Below are 16,633 nucleotides of genomic sequence, written 5' to 3'. Positions count from 1 at the left end.
TTTTTTGTATAAAGCACAATTATTCCAATTCCTTATTTTATATGCTTCGCACTTTTTCTTATCACCCCACTTCTTGGCTATTCGTTAAACTGATTTGTGGGTGTGGTGAGGGGTGTATTTATAGGCATTTTAAGGTTTGGGAAACTTTGCCCCTCCTGGTAGGAATGTATATCCCATACGTCACTAGCTCATGGACTCTTGTTAATATGAAAGAAATGAATTTATCAGGTAAGTTCTTACATAAATTATGTTTTTCGTCCCTTTCGTAGAAACGGACCAGCCCAAAGTGCTACGTCCTCTAAGCAAGAGGGTAATACTTCTCAAGCCAAGCCAGCTTGGAGACCAATGCAAGGCTGGAACAAGGGAAAGCAGGCCAAGAAACCTGCCACTGCTACCAAGACAGCATGAAATGTTGGCCCCCGATCCGGGACCGGATCTGGTGGGGGGCAGACTCTCTCTCTTCGCTCAGGCTTGGGCAAGAGATGTTCTGGATCCTTGGGCGCTAGAAATAGTCTCCCAAGGTTATTTTCTGGAATTCAAGGGACTTCCCCCAAGGGGGAGGTTCCACAGGTCTCAGTTGTCTTCAGACCACATAAAAAGACAGGCATTCTTACATTGTGTAGAAGACCTGTTAAAAATGGGAGTGATTCATCCTGTTCCATTAAGGAACAAGGGATGGGGTTCTACTCCAATCTGTTTATAGTTCCCAAAAAAGAGGGAACGTTCAGACCAATCTTAGATCTCAAGATCTTAAACAAGTTTCTCAAGGTTCCATCGTTCAAGATGGAAACCATTCGAACTATTCTTCCTTCCATCCAGGAAGGTCAATTCATGACCACGGTGGATTTAAAGGATGCGTATCTACATATTCCTATCCACAAGGAACATCATCGGTTCCTGAGGTTCGCATTCCTGGACAAACATTACCAGTTCGTGGCGCTTCCTTTCGGATTAGCCACTGCTCCAAGGATTTTCACAAAGGTACTAGGGTCCCTTCTAGCTGTGCTAAGACCAAGGGGCATTGCTGTAGTACCTTACTTGGACGACATTCTGATTCAAGCGTCGTCCCTTCCTCAAGCAAAGGCTCACACGGACATTGTCCTGGCCTTTCTCAGATCTCACGGATGGAAAGTGAACGTGGAAAAGAGTTCTCTATCTCCGTCAACAAGGGTTCCCTTCTTGGGAACAATAATAGACTCCTTAGAAATGAGGATTTTTCTGACAGAGGCCAGAAAAACAAAACTTCTAGACTCTTGTCGGATACTTCATTCCGTTCCTCTTCCTTCCATAGCTCAGTGCATGGAAGTGATCGGGTTGATGGTAGCGGCAATGGACATAGTTCCTTTTGCACGCATTCATCTAAGACCATTACAACTGTGCATGCTCAGTCAGTGGAATGGGGACTATACAGACTTGTCTCCGAAGATACAAGTAAATCAGAGGACCAGAGACTCACTCCGTTGGTGGCTGTCCCTGGACAACCTGTCACGAGGGATGACATTCCGCAGACCAGAGTGGGTCATTGTCACGACCGACGCCAGTCTGATGGGCTGGGGCGCGGTCTGGGGATCCCTGAAAGCTCAGGGTCTTTGGTCTCGGGAAGAATCTCTTCTACCGATAAATATTCTGGAACTGAGAGCGATATTCAATGCTCTCAAGGCTTGGCCTCAGCTAGCGAGGGCCAAGTTCATACGTTTTCAATCAGACAACATGACAACTGTTGCGTACATCAACCATCAGGGGGGAACAAGGAGTTCCCTGGCGATGGAAGAAGTGACCAAAATCATTCTATGGGCGGAGTCTCACTCCTGCCACCTGTCTGCTATCCACATCCCAGGAGTGGAAAATTGGGAAGCGGATTTTCTGAGTCGTCAGACATTGCATCCGGGGGAGTGGGAACTCCATCCGGAAATCTTTGCCCAAGTCACTCAGCTGTGGGGCATTCCAGACATGGATCTGATGGCCTCTCGTCAGAACTTCAAAGTTCCTTGCTACGGGTCCAGATCCAGGGATCCCAAGGCGGCTCTAGTGGATGCACTAGTAGCACCTTGGACCTTCAAACTAGCTTATGTGTTCCCGCCGTTTCCTCTCATCCCCAGGCTGGTAGCCAGGATCAATCAGGAGAGGGCGTCGGTGATCTTGATAGCTCCTGCGTGGCCACGCAGGACTTGGTATGCAGATCTGGTGAATATGTCATCGGCTCCACCTTGGAAGCTACCTTTGAGACGAGACCTTCTTGTTCAGGGTCCGTTCGAACATCCGAATCTGGTTTCACTCCAGCTGACTGCTTGGAGATTGAACGCTTGATCTTATCGAAGCGAGGGTTCTCAGATTCTGTTATCGATACTCTTGTTCAGGCCAGAAAGCCTGTAACTAGAAAGATTTACCACAAAATTTGGAAAAAATATATCTGTTGGTGTGAATCTAAAGGATTCCCTTGGGACAAGGTTAAGATTCCTAGGATTCTATCCTTCCTTCAAGAAGGATTGGAAAAAGGATTATCTGCAAGTTCCCTGAAGGGACAGATTTCTGCCTTGTCTGTGTTACTTCACAAAAAGCTGGCCGCTGTGCCAGATGTTCAAGCCTTTGTTCAGGCTCTGGTTAGAATTAAGCCTGTTTACAAACCTTTGACTCCTCCTTGGAGTCTCAATTTAGTTCTTTCAGTTCTTCAGGGGGTTCCGTTTGAACCCTTGCATTCCGTTGATATTAAGTTATTATCTTGGAAAGTTTTGTTTTTAGTTGCAATTTCTTCTGCTAGAAGAGTTTCAGAATTATCTGCTCTGCAGTGTTCTCCTCCTTATCTGGTGTTCCATGCAGATAAGGTGGTTTTACGTACTAAACCTGGTTTTCTTCAAAAAGTTGTTTCTAACAAAAACATTAACCAGGAGATTATCGTACCTTCTCTGTGTCCGAAACCAGTTTCAAAGAAGGAACGTTTGTTGCACAATTTGGATGTTGTTCGCGCTCTAAAATTCTATTTAGATGCTACAAAGGATTTTAGACAAACATCTTCCTTGTTTGTTGTTTATTCCGGTAAAAGGAGAGGTCAAAAAGCAACTTCTACCTCTCTCTCTTTTTGGATTAAAAGCATCATCAGATTGGCTTACGAGACTGCCGGACGGCAGCCTCCCGAAAGAATCACAGCTCATTCCACTAGGGCTGTGGCTTCCACATGGGCCTTCAAGAACGAGGCTTCTGTTGATCAGATATGTAGGGCAGCGACTTGGTCTTCACTGCACACTTTTACCAAATTTTACAAGTTTGATACTTTTGCTTCTTCTGAGGCTATTTTTGGGAGAAAGGTTTTGCAAGCCGTGGTGCCTTCCATTTAGGTGACCTGATTTGCTCCCTCCCTTCATCCGTGTCCTAAAGCTTTGGTATTGGTTCCCACAAGTAAGGATGACGCCGTGGACCGGACACACCTATGTTGGAGAAAACAGAATTTATGTTTACCTGATAAATTACTTTCTCCAACGGTGTGTCCGGTCCACGGCCCGCCCTGGTTTTTTAATCAGGTCTGATAATTTATTTTCTTTAACTACAGTCACCACGGTACCATATGGTTTCTCCTATGCAAATATTCCTCCTTAACGTCGGTCGAATGACTGGGGTAGGCGGAGCCTAGGAGGGATCATGTGACCAGCTTTGCTGGGCTCTTTGCCATTTCCTGTTGGGGAAGAGAATATCCCCACAAGTAAGGATGACGCCGTGGACCGGACACACCGTTGGAGAAAGTAATTTATCAGGTAAACATAAATTCTGTTTTAATGATGAAAAAAGGACATGCTCAAATAAATTTGAATATTTCATTTTTGCATTAGTTACCCCATAAAGGGACAGTCTAGTCCAAAATAAACTTTCATGATTCAGATAACGCATGCAATTTTAAACAACTTTCCAATTTATTTTTATCAAAAATTTTGCTTTGTTGTCTTGGTATTCTTAGTTGAAAGCTAAGCCTAGGTAGGCTCTTATGCTAATTTCTTAGACCGTAAAGGCCGCCTCTTATCTGAATACATTTTGACAGTTTTTCACCACTAGAGGGAATTTGTTTGCCATATAGATAACATTGTGCTCACGCCCGTGGAGTTACCTAGAAGTCAGCACTGTTTGGCTAAAATGAAAGTCTGTCAAAAGAACTGCATCAAGGGGGTAGTCTGCAGAGGCTTAGATACAAGGTAATCACAGAGGTGAAAAGTTTATTAATATAACCGTGTTAGTTATGCAAAACTGGGGAATGGGTAATAAAGGGATAATCTTTAACCGTGTTAGTTATGCAAAACTGGGGAATGGGTAATAAAGGGATAATCTATCTCTTTAAAAAATACAAATTCTGGTGTAGACTGTCCCTTTAAAACGAATTAGTACATTTCCTGTGATTCACCACTTTGTAATTTTTTTCCCCCCTTTTAGATTCAATCTTTTGGCCAAAACCCGGCGGACGTGGAAGCAAGACGGCATGAACTCTCTACAGTACACCCTCCTATCAAAGGAGCTTCCACCATTATACACGAATATCACAGTGGACATTGGTTCAGACACACACCATCATACGTGAAAGCGAGCATCTTGTGACCAATTGTGCCCTATTTTCCAAACCCTCGGCAGTGAAACAAGCAGAGGCTCAAGGAATTCAGCAACATGCCCGAAAGACATTGCTTCTATTGCAAGATATATATATATTTTCTCTATCTCTTTTTATCTTCCCTAACCTAAGAATGGAAAACCAAAGATTGTATTTTGTGTTACTGGCAGGTCATGCTGTGACAAAGATAGGGGGCATGTATGTCTTACCTGCCATCAGCGGTCACTGGTTGCAAGCACTACCCTCTGCCATCCTGCACGCCAACCACCTGTGAGACACTGAATACCATTCCTCTTCCGAGCAACCTTTATACAGTTACCAGTGGACTTGGGGTTTTCTTCCCCTTCAGCACTGACAATTTTACAGTATTTGTGTGTGTGTATGTTCACAAGTTCTTTTCTTCTTTGTAAAACCTACAATGAACATGCCTGGCGAGAAGTGTATTTCCTGAAGTGCAATTTTTTTTTTAAACCGGATTATAATTATTTTTGGCACGTATCTGCCAGATGCACAGATAGATTTAAAAAAAATATGCCACTCTTTTTTTCTATCATTGACAGGGTTATTCTTGAGTTCTGATATTATTTAGACCTAGACTTTCATCATTTAGTGTATAGGAAATCGTTTATTTCACCTGTATAATTTGTTTGGTGTTTTTTTTTTTGGGGGGGGGGGGTTCATATCTTCTCTTTGTGTTTTTCAAATGAAATCTCCTTGATTTTTCTTGGTTCTCGCATTTTGAATATCATAGCAAAGTGAATACATGTTTAACTGATTTCTGGTGGAACTGGACCTCAGAAGAAGAAAGTTCATAACCCAGTATTACTTTTATCCAAAGTGCCTTAATACCGTCTGAATGCATGGGACTTCATGGCTTTTCACAGTTTTTAGGACATTCGTAAGAATAAACATGACATGTGAATGCGGTTTCTTTTACAATAGTACATCTTTGTGGTTTTTCAATATGACATTTTCTCAATGAGATGTGAAACCAATATGAACTTTTTCTGGAATAAATACATATATACTTACATTGGGGTTTGGTTCATTTATTGCTTGTAATACACAGAAATTCAAATGTGAATAGGTTTTAGCTATAGTATAATCCTGCACAAATGTGGAGGGGTGTGGTTAACTAAAAAGTTTTACTTGGATAATAAAGTCAAAAAGATCTTGACATAAGAAAGTTGTGTGCACCTTTAAATTTCAAAGAGTATAGCTAAATTATATTATCACTAAAAGTAAAACGGCTTTTATTGGCACTTATTAAAAGAAAATGAGGTGATAGTCATTACAATTTATACACAATTGCCATTCAAACGATATTAAAAACACTTTTTTCTCTTGTTAAGTGTATCCAGTCCACGGATCATCCATTACTTGTGGGATATTCTCCTTCCCAACAGGAAGTTGCAAGAGGATCACCCACAGCAGAGCTGCTATATAGCCCCTCCCCTCACTGCCATACCCAGTCATTCTCTTGCAACTCTCAACTAAGATGGAGGTCGTAAGAGGACTGTGGTGTTTTATACTTAGTTTATTTCTTCAATCAAAAGTTTGTTATTTTTAAATGGTACCGGAGTGTACTGTTTCTCAGGCAGTATTTAGAAGAAGAATCTGCCTGCGTTTTCTATGATCTTAGCAGAAGTAACTAAGATCCTTTGCTGTTCTCACATATTCTGAGGAGTGAAGTAACTTCAGAGGGGGAATAGCGTGCAGGTTTTCCTGTAATAAGGTATGTGCAGTTAAAATATTTTTCTAGGGATGGAATTTGCTAGAAAATGCTGCTGATACCGAAGTAATGTAATTGAAACAACAAAAAAGGAAAAACAACAACGGCACTACATTAGCTGTGTCCCTCAGTATGTTGTATTCTCCTGGGATTTGAGAAATAACACAAAATTAATATATGTGGGGACTTAGGTGCTGTACACTAAGAGAGGCAAACTAGAAAAATCAACTGCATTCCGCAATTGAAAGAGTGTACTGGTAGCACTCAACAGCAAAACACTGGTAAATTGGCCTGATATGCCTAGGTATTTGGCCCCAGACAAGACGATTTAAAACTTAACTTTTATTGGTTGTATGATAAAAAAGAAAAAATGAATATTAAAATTCCAACTAGTGTTGAAATGGGAGAATGTGATTCCTAGGGAGAATGTTCAGACAAATAGGTGATATGCTCTCCAGGTTGTGTCTACTTACAGGGGAGGAAGGGATAATTGCACATATAATAATTCCCAAAATTATGGGATGGTATTTCTTCCTTGTAGCTACCCCCCTCTTTAGGTAGATTCCTCACAAGTTACAGGGGTGAGTGAGACCACTAAATGGAGAACCCCAATTATAATTTCCGAATGGAATATACTAATATGAGAGTCACGGTTATGGATATTGTACTTTGAAATATCATGCAATAGTCCCCATGCACCACAACAGATATTAAAAAAATAAATAAACTGGAATTGCTCTAATATGTGACCTCCTTAAAAGGGCACTGTGTTTATATTTCTTTACTGTTAAATGGACTGAAATAGCGGTGTCCTGTCGGCTGTTCTAACTTATAATCATACTACCAGTGAATCAGAGTCAGTTCTCACTCTGTAAGAATGTAACAAATGTCTTCAATTATAGTTAGAGTTATTCAACCTAGGGGAAACCCCTTTTAAGATACCACCGGTTGTATAAAACCCGCTATTTTTATTATGTTCAAAGTTGTTTACTAGAGTATACAATGTTGGAGCAGTTCTGGTGAACAGTAGATTCGTATCTGGTCAGTGTGTTTGGTGCACTGTATAAGTCTCGAGATAAATTGTTACTCCAGGGTATTTATTGCTTATGTATTTGCAGTAAAATCGTTATACCGTTTGTAAAAGACTCTCCGGTATTGTAATCCGTGTATTCCGGATTACCGGTATTAGTATTTGAAGGGTCTATATGTATTAGAGGCCTAATGTAGTTTAAGCTGAATCGACTCACAGCTTAGGTCTAAAATGCTTAGTATGCGGTTATGCACTCTATATTTATAACGACCGTGGTTTAAGCTGAGTCGGCTCACCGCTTCTGTCTAGGGTGCCTGTTATTGAACACCGTTCGGTAATTACATTAGAGAAAGAATTCCTTCATTGATAAGGCTACATAGATCTGAAGCGGCTCTATTTTCTAGGTCTCACTCACACGCAGGCATACCATTTAAGTTAAATTCTAATAAAACATTCTACTACCATTCCACACAGTTGTTTAAGTTTAAAAAAGGAGAATAGTCTCCAGCTTCCCTGACATGTTTCGCCACTAAAGGCTTTGTCAAAGGTGGGGCGCCCGCCTTTCTGGGGGCCTTTTATTGGCTGGCAATTGAAAGGCTGGACTCTATCATCGTTTCTGATTGGTTACCTCCCTTGCAATGTTATTGCTGGAAGAAGGAGGTGTGTTTGCCTGCCGTGATCTGATAGGCATCTGTCACTTGTATCCTTTGTTTACTATCATGTAGCTAGGTAGATGTAAATCTATCTGTATGTATTTAAAAATGAGAACCGGGGAGAAATGGTGGAGCACATAAAGCTTGGGAAGTCAGTATTTATGGAGTTTACCGGGTCATGAATGCAGGACACCACTGGTGGGGAAAATTACATGAGGCATCGAAAGTAATAATAATACTGATAACGAAGTGATATAAATATTATAGAAAAATAAACTGGGTAAAATAAAGTGCAATTTTCGCTAAATAACGATCATCCTAATTTGAATAGTGATTGTTGCTGGATGCATAAACAGGTGCCCTGGTGTGAGTGAGGAGAAAACTAAAAAACCGAGAAAATGAGAAATGAAAACACAAACTGTGCTTCTTAATTCAATCTCTAAGTGTTGAATAGTGCTAGTTATGACAGGTATTTTGTGAATGGAAATATTTTGCTATGTTTAGATTCACCGTGTACAGTGACGTGAAAGGGGGAGAAAAACTATATTTGAATAGTATATTCCAATTCAATTTAATTACTGGGCATATGTGGGATGTGCTAATGTGCTGATCCCTATAGGTTGTGTCTGGGTGCTGATGTACTAAGGTGTGAAAGTGAACTTTGTGTTACACTTGCCCTAAAGTAAAAAGTAATGATAAATACAATAGAAGTAATCTTATAAGTGCTAGTGATCAACACTAAGGGGAAAGAAAAACCCCAAAAATAGAAAAAAGGAGGGGTATGTGATTTGATCAACAAAAGAAAGTTAGTTGAATTTGCTTTGTAGATTTATTAATCTACACCCACGTGCATAGGTGTTCTGCTACTATATATTGGTATATATATTTTTTTATATACTTTCCAATTCCCAAACTCAGACCATGGGTAATGAAAATAATGAAGAGACCCCCAGTACCTCTACCTTCTCTCTACCCTCTAGAAATAAGAGAGAGAATTTTTTAGACGAGGGCACATCAGACGAGGCAGAACCACCAGGAGAGGCCAGAAGTATAAACAAAAGACCAACCAGATCAAGAGGTCGTCCCAGAGGTACATACCAAGGGGGGAGACAACATCGGAGAGCCCCGAGCCCTTTCTCACAGATGAGAATAAATCATTAAAAATAATTAACTTGTCAGAACATCAACTATCCTCTGATCATGTCGCAGTATTGTCTAAAGGTCTATCTTTCTGTCCCACGGGACAATTGAACAAATTTGAAGTGATCAAAGACATACAGTTGTTTGTACGAAAATTAAATCTAAAAAAATTCTTTGCAAAAAAGTCTGATCCCACCTTATCAGAAAATGATAGGAGAAGTTTACAAGATCTGGAGAGTTTATTACAAGACAGTGAACCTGAATCCAAATCTTGGAGACACAAATTGAAAGCTAAATCCACCTTTGTACCAAAATATAATCTATCGACCCAGTTAGAAATATTTAATCAGGTGGTTTGCGAAGAAATTTCGCAGTTAAAAATTGATTATCAACAACAGAATCTGACAAAAACTGAGAAAACGGCTCTTAAGGAAATTCAGACATGGAATGACACAATAATCAGAGAAGCAGACAAGGGCGGAAATATTGTCCTCTGGCCTGTACCTATGTACTTAAAGCAGGTTGAAAAACAGCTAAAAAACCGGCAATGCTATGAAAAGCTATTTAATAATCCAAGTGAGAAATACAGTGAGATCTACAATAAGATCATTAAAGAAGCCAGTAGCAAAGGAATTATAAATACAGATGAAATAAAGTTCCTGACAGTGAAACATCCTAGGATTGCGACTTTCTACCTTATACCTAAGGTACACAAAAACCTTACCAATCCGCCAGGTAGGCCCATTGTCTCCGGCAACGAATGCCTATCGGAAAAGGCCAGCCAGTATGTGGATCACAGACTGAGAGAATTTTTGGAGGCTCTCCCCTCCTATTTTCAAGATACCATGGAGGTGTTACAGAGATTGGACAATATCAACATCAGGAAAGAGACTTGGCTTGTTACAGCGGATGTGGAGTCCCTATACACCTCCATAGAACATGATAAGGCAGTCCAATTTTTCCTCAATCAAGGGTCCTGTGAAGATGACGATCATGATCTGTTCATTTTAAAGTTACTAGAATTTGTCCTCAAATATAATTTCTTTACGTTTGCAAACCAGTTTTACCTCCAAGTTCAAGGGACTGCGATGGGCACGGCTTGTGCCCCTACCTATGCCAACCTGTTCCTGGGGTTTTGGGAAAAGCATGTAGTATTCAATGATACCCATTCCATCGAAACGGACAAAATACCTTTCTGGATAAGGTACATAGATGACATTCTGTTTATGTGGGAAGGAACCAAGGATGAACTAGAAATTTTCCTTCAGGATTTAAATCAGAATGATCTGAATATAAAATTAACATACACAATGAGTCAAACAGAGATCGACTTCCTGGATCTTAAGATATTCAAAGATCAGGAAGGACATATCCAGACTAACCTTTACCGGAAAGAAACAGCCACTAACAGCATACTACACAATACCAGCTCTCATGCACCCGGAACAACGAAATCACTACCAGTTGGTGAATTTCTAAGGATAAAAAGAAATTGCAGCAATACATCTCTCTTTAATGAACAAGCCAAACTACTGGAAAAACGACTGCAAGACAGAGGGTACAGTAAAAGGACCATTAAAAAAGCCAAGAATAGAGCAATCCAAACCAATCGATCAGAATTGCTCTGTAAAAAGTCTAAAAGGAAAGATGAACAAACCAGACTGATCCTGACCTACAATCCACAAGTACAATTAATTAACAACATACTGAACAAGCACTGGCATATTCTCACTTTGGATCAAGATCTTAAGCCCATCATTGGAGATAAGATACAAATAGGATACAGAAGAACTCAGAATATCAAGGACATGGTTTCCCGCAGCCACTATCAAGTGGGGAGAACACGGACTGCCAGACAGTCGGGATGTTTCCCTTGCGGAACCTGCTCAACGTGTAAATATATCCATAAAAAAGACATGATTCAAGATCGGTTTGGTCGTACACACAAACTGAAGAATTACATCAGCTGCACATCTGAAAACATTATATATGTACTATCCTGCAGCTGCCGTAAGTTCTATGTAGGGATGACTAGCCGACAACTCAGAGTCAGATTACAGGAGCATGTAAGAAACATCAAAAATGCCCCGAAAGATTTGGATGACGGAAAAACTATAACTTCAGTGGCATCTCATTTTCTAACTAGTCACTATGCTAATCCGAGAGAGTTGAAATGTCAAGGAGTAGAAAAAATATCTCTAGGCATAAGAGGGGGGAATACAGAACAAGCACTACTAAGAGCTGAGTGCAGGTGGATCTACCTCTTGGACAGTGTACATCCAAGGGGGCTAAATGAACAAAACAATTATTATTGTTTTCTATAAAATTATAAAACCTGATCTGAGTTTGGGAATTGGAAAGTATATAAAAAAATATATATACCAATATATAGTAGCAGAACACCTATGCACGTGGGTGTAGATTAATAAATCTACAAAGCAAATTCAACTAACTTTCTTTTGTTGATCAAATCACATACCCCTCCTTTTTTCTATTTTTGGGGTTTTTCTTTCCCCTTAGTGTTGATCACTAGCACTTATAAGATTACTTCTATTGTATTTATCATTACTTTTTACTTTAGGGCAAGTGTAACACAAAGTTCACTTTCACACCTTAGTACATCAGCACCCAGACACAACCTATAGGGATCAGCACATTAGCACATCCCACATATGCCCAGTAATTAAATTGAATTGGAATATACTATTCAAATAAAGTTTTTCTCCCCCTTTCACGTCACTGTACACGGTGAATCTAAACATAGCAAAATATTTCCATTCACAAAATACCTGTCATAACTAGCACTATTCAACACTTAGAGATTGAATTAAGAAGCACAGTTTGTGTTTTTCATTTTTATTTCTAATTTTCTCGGTTTTTTAGTTTTCTCCTCACTCACACCAGGGCACCTGTTTATGCATCCAGCAACAATCACTATTCAAATTAGAAGGATGATCGTTATTTAGCGAAAATTGCACTTTATTTTACCCAGTTTATTTTTCTATAATATTTATATCACTTCGTTATCAGTATTATTATTACTTTCGATGCCTCATGTAATTTTCCCCACCAGTGGTGTCCTGCATTCATGACCCGGTAAACTCCATAAATACTGACTTCCCAAGCTTTATGTGCTCCACCATTTCTCCCCGGTTCTCATTTTTAAATACATACAGATAGATTTACATCTACCTAGCTACATGATAGTAAACAAAGGATACAAGTGACAGATGCCTATCAGATCACGGCAGGCAAACACACCTCCTTCTTCCAGCAATAACATTGCAAGGGAGGTAACCAATCAGAAACGATGATAGAGTCCAGCCTTTCAATTGCCAGCCAATAAAAGGCCCCCAGAAAGGCGGGCGCCCCACCTTTGACAAAGCCTTTAGTGGCGAAACATGTCAGGGAAGCTGGAGACTATTCTCCTTTTTTAAACTTAAACAACTGTGTGGAATGGTAGTAGAATGTTTTATTAGAATTTAACTTAAATGGTATGCCTGCGTGTGAGTGAGACCTAGAAAATAGAGCCGCTTCAGATCTATGTAGCCTTATCAATGAAGGAATTCTTTCTCTAATGTAATTACCGAACGGTGTTCAATAACAGGCACCCTAGACAGAAGCGGTGAGCCAACTCATCTTAAACCACGGTCGTTATAAATATAGAGTGCATAACCGCATACTAAGCATTTTAGACCTAAGCTGTGAGTCGATTCAGCTTAAACTACATTAGGCCTCTAATACATATAGACCCTTCAAATACTAATACCGGTAATCCGGAATACACGGATTACAATACCGGAGAGTCTTTTACAAACGGTATAACGATTTTACTGCAAATACATAAGCAATAAATACCCTGGAGTAACAATTTATCTCGAGACTTATACAGTGCACCAAACACACTGACCAGATACGAATCTACTGTTCACCAGAACTGCTCCAACATTGTATACTCTAGTAAACAACTTTGAACATAATAAAAATAGCGGGTTTTATACAACCGGTGGTATCTTAAAAGGGGTTTCCCCTAGGTTGAATAACTCTAACTATAATTGAAGACATTTGTTACTTTCTTACAGAGTGAGAACTGACTCTGATTCACTGGTAGTATGATTATAAGTTAGAACAGCCGACAGGACACCGCTATTTCAGTCCATTTAACAGTAAAGAAATATAAACACAGTGCCCTTTTAAGGAGGTCACATATTAGAGCAATTCCAGTTTATTTTTTATTTTAAATATCTGTTGTGGTGCATGGGGACTATTGCATGATATTTCAAAGTACAATATCCATAACCGTGACTCTCATATTAGTATATTCCATTCGGAAATTATAATTGGGGTTCTCCATTTAGTGGTCTCACTCACCCCTGTAACTTGTGAGGAATCTACCTAAAGAGGGGGGTAGCTACAAGGAAGAAATACCATCCCATAATTTTGGGAATTATTATATGTGCAATTATCCCTTCCTCCCCTGTAAGTAGACACAACCTGGAGAGCATATCACCTATTTGTCTGAACATTCTCCCTAGGAATCACATTCTCCCATTTCAACACTAGTTGGAATTTTAATATTCATTTTTTCTTTTTTATCATACAACCAATAAAAGTTAAGTTTTAAATCGTCTTGTCTGGGGCCGAGTACCTAGGCATATCAGGCCAATTTACCAGTGTTTTGCTGTTGAGTGCTACCAGTACACTCTTTCAATTGCGGAATGCAGTTGATTTTTCTAGTTTGCCTCTCTTAGTGTACAGCACCTAAGTCCCCACATATATTAATTTTGTGTTATTTCTCAAATCCCAGGAGAATACAACATACTGAGGGACACAGCTAATGTAGTGCCGTTGTTGTTTTTTCCTTTTTTGTTGTTTCAATTTAGTCACTGTGGTTGCACAGTTTTCCAGACAACAGAGCACACCGTAATAGCATCATTGTAACATTACAAGATTAAAGATTACTTACAAAAATAATTTATAACAGAGCCAACTATACCTAGGTAATTTAACATAATCATGGCAGACTATTTTGGCAAAGATAGATCTGATAGACATTCCAAGAGAGCCACAGATTTAGACAATATGTTTAAATCTAACACTCCAGACGAATATACTCCTACATTATCACTCGAGACCTTATTGAAGGAGGTACATAAAAACATGTTCAGACAAGAAAAGGTCTGGTGGGACCAACAATTTTTTGACAAGTACATTCAACAAAAACTAATCCCTAGAGGATTAAGAATTCAATTGTTCCCTGCATATGAGTTTGAAAACCCAGTTTTAACAGATGACTGGGAGACAGCTCTATCAGAGTGTTCGCTCAAACTTATGAACATTCTGATACGACATGACAAAGAAAAATATGAAAAACTTGAAACATCTATCCAAGAACAATATACACAACTCAAAAAATATGAATCACATTCAGATTTTGAAAAAATGTATAAAAACTACCAGAAAGAATTAGATCAGTATATTAAGGAATTACGTGACATGAAACAGGGCAAGTTATTTAGAGACATAAATGACTACAAAGAGAAAAGGATTTATAAGTGGAGAAGAAGAAACTTCTATAAAAACACATATAGAACTAATCAGTCCAACATAATACAAAGTGACATCTCCGATACGGACGGTGAGGAGACCATGGGTAATGAAAATAAGGAAGAGACCCCCAGTACCTCTACCTCTACCTTCTCTCTACCCTCTAGAAATAAGAGAGAGAATTTTTTAGACGAGGGCACATCAGACGAGGCAGAACCACCAGGAGAGGCCAGAAGTATAAACAAAAGACCAACCAGATCAAGAGGTCGTCCCAGAGGTACATACCAAGGGGGGAGACAACATCGGAGAGCCCCGAGCCCTTTCTCACAGATGAGAATAAATCATTAAAAATAATTAACTTGTCAGAACATCAACTATCCTCTGATCATGTCGCAGTATTGTCTAAAGGTCTATCTTTCTGTCCCACGGGACAATTGAACAAATTTGAAGTGATCAAAGACATACAGTTGTTTGTACGAAAATTAAATCTAAAAAAATTCTTTGCAAAAAAGTCTAATCCCACCTTATCAGAAAATGATAGGAGAAGTTTACAAGATCTGGAGAGTTTATTACAAGACAGTGAACCTGAATCCAAATCTTGGAGACATAAATTGAAAGCTAAATCCACCTTTGTACCAAAATATAATCTATCGACCCAGTTAGAAATATTTAATCAGGTGGTTTGCGAAGAAATTTCGCAGTTAAAAATTGATTATCAACAACAGAATCTGACAAAAACTGAGAAAACGGCTCTTAAGGAAATTCAGACATGGAATGACACAATAATCAGAGAAGCAGACAAGGGCGGAAATATTGTCCTCTGGCCTGTACCTATGTACTTAAAGCAGGTTGAAAAACAGCTAAAAAACCGGCAATGCTATGAAAAGCTATTTAACAATCCAAGTGAGAAATACAGTGAGATCTACAATAAGATCATTAAAGAAGCCAGTAGCAAAGGAATTATAAATACAGATGAAATAAAGTTCCTGACAGTGAAACATCCTAGGATTGCGACTTTCTACCTTATACCTAAGGTACACAAAAACCTTACCAATCCGCCAGGTAGGCCCATTGTCTCCGGCAACGAATGCCTATCGGAAAAGGCCAGCCAGTATGTGGATCACAGACTGAGAGAATTTTTGGAGGCTCTCCCCTCCTATGTCCAAGATACCATGGAGGTGTTACAGAGATTGGACAATATCAACATCAGGAAAGAGACTTGGCTTGTTACAGCGGATGTGGAGTCCCTATACACCTCCATAGAACATGATAAGGGACTTAGGGCAGTCCAATTTTTCCTCAATCAAGGGTCCTGTGAAGATGACGATCATGATCTGTTCATTTTAAAGTTACTAGAATTTGTCCTCAAATATAATTTCTTTACGTTTGCAAACCAGTTTTACCTCCAAGTTCAAGGGACTGCGATGGGCACGGCTTGTGCCCCTACCTATGCCAACCTGTTCCTGGGGTTTTGGGAAAAGCATGTAGTATTCAATGATACCCATTCCATCGAAACGGACAAAATACCTTTCTGGATAAGGTACATAGATGACATTCTGTTTATGTGGGAAGGAACCAAGGATGAACTAGAAATTTTCCTTCAGGATTTAAATCAGAATGATCTGAATATAAAATTAACATACACAATGAGTCAAACAGAGATCGACTTCCTGGATCTTAAGATATTCAAAGATCAGGAAGGACATATCCAGACTAACCTTTACCGGAAAGAAACAGCCACTAACAGCATACTACACAATACCAGCTCTCATGCACCCGGAACAACGAAATCACTACCAGTTGGTGAATTTCTAAGGATAAAAAGAAATTGCAGCAATACATCTCTCTTTAATGAACAAGCCAAACTACTGGAAAAACGACTGCAAGACAGAGGGTACAGTAAAAGGACCATTAAAAAAGCCAAGAATAGAGCAATCCAAACCAAT

General features: G+C 39.5%; 1 protein-coding gene across 3 annotated transcripts in view; it reads left to right on the top strand.

The window, feature by feature from the left end:
* Positions 1 to 5,616, top strand: part of LOC128639107 (beta-1,4-galactosyltransferase 3) — a 443,577-nt gene extending 437,961 nt beyond the window's left edge. For all 3 annotated transcript variants that reach the window (XM_053691263.1, XM_053691264.1, XM_053691265.1), the window contains one exon: positions 4,414 to 5,616. In XM_053691263.1, coding sequence (XP_053547238.1) covers positions 4,414 to 4,558 — 145 coding nt within the window. In that variant the 3' untranslated portion in view covers positions 4,559 to 5,616. The remainder of the gene's footprint in view (positions 1 to 4,413) is intronic.
* The last annotated feature ends 11,017 nt before the right edge of the window (positions 5,617 to 16,633 follow it).

The sequence above is a fragment of the Bombina bombina genome, chromosome 8, assembly GCF_027579735.1.
Source record: "Bombina bombina isolate aBomBom1 chromosome 8, aBomBom1.pri, whole genome shotgun sequence".
NCBI classification, from domain to species: domain Eukaryota; kingdom Metazoa; phylum Chordata; class Amphibia; order Anura; family Bombinatoridae; genus Bombina; species Bombina bombina.
This window is presented reverse-complemented; position numbering and strand designations above follow the sequence as displayed.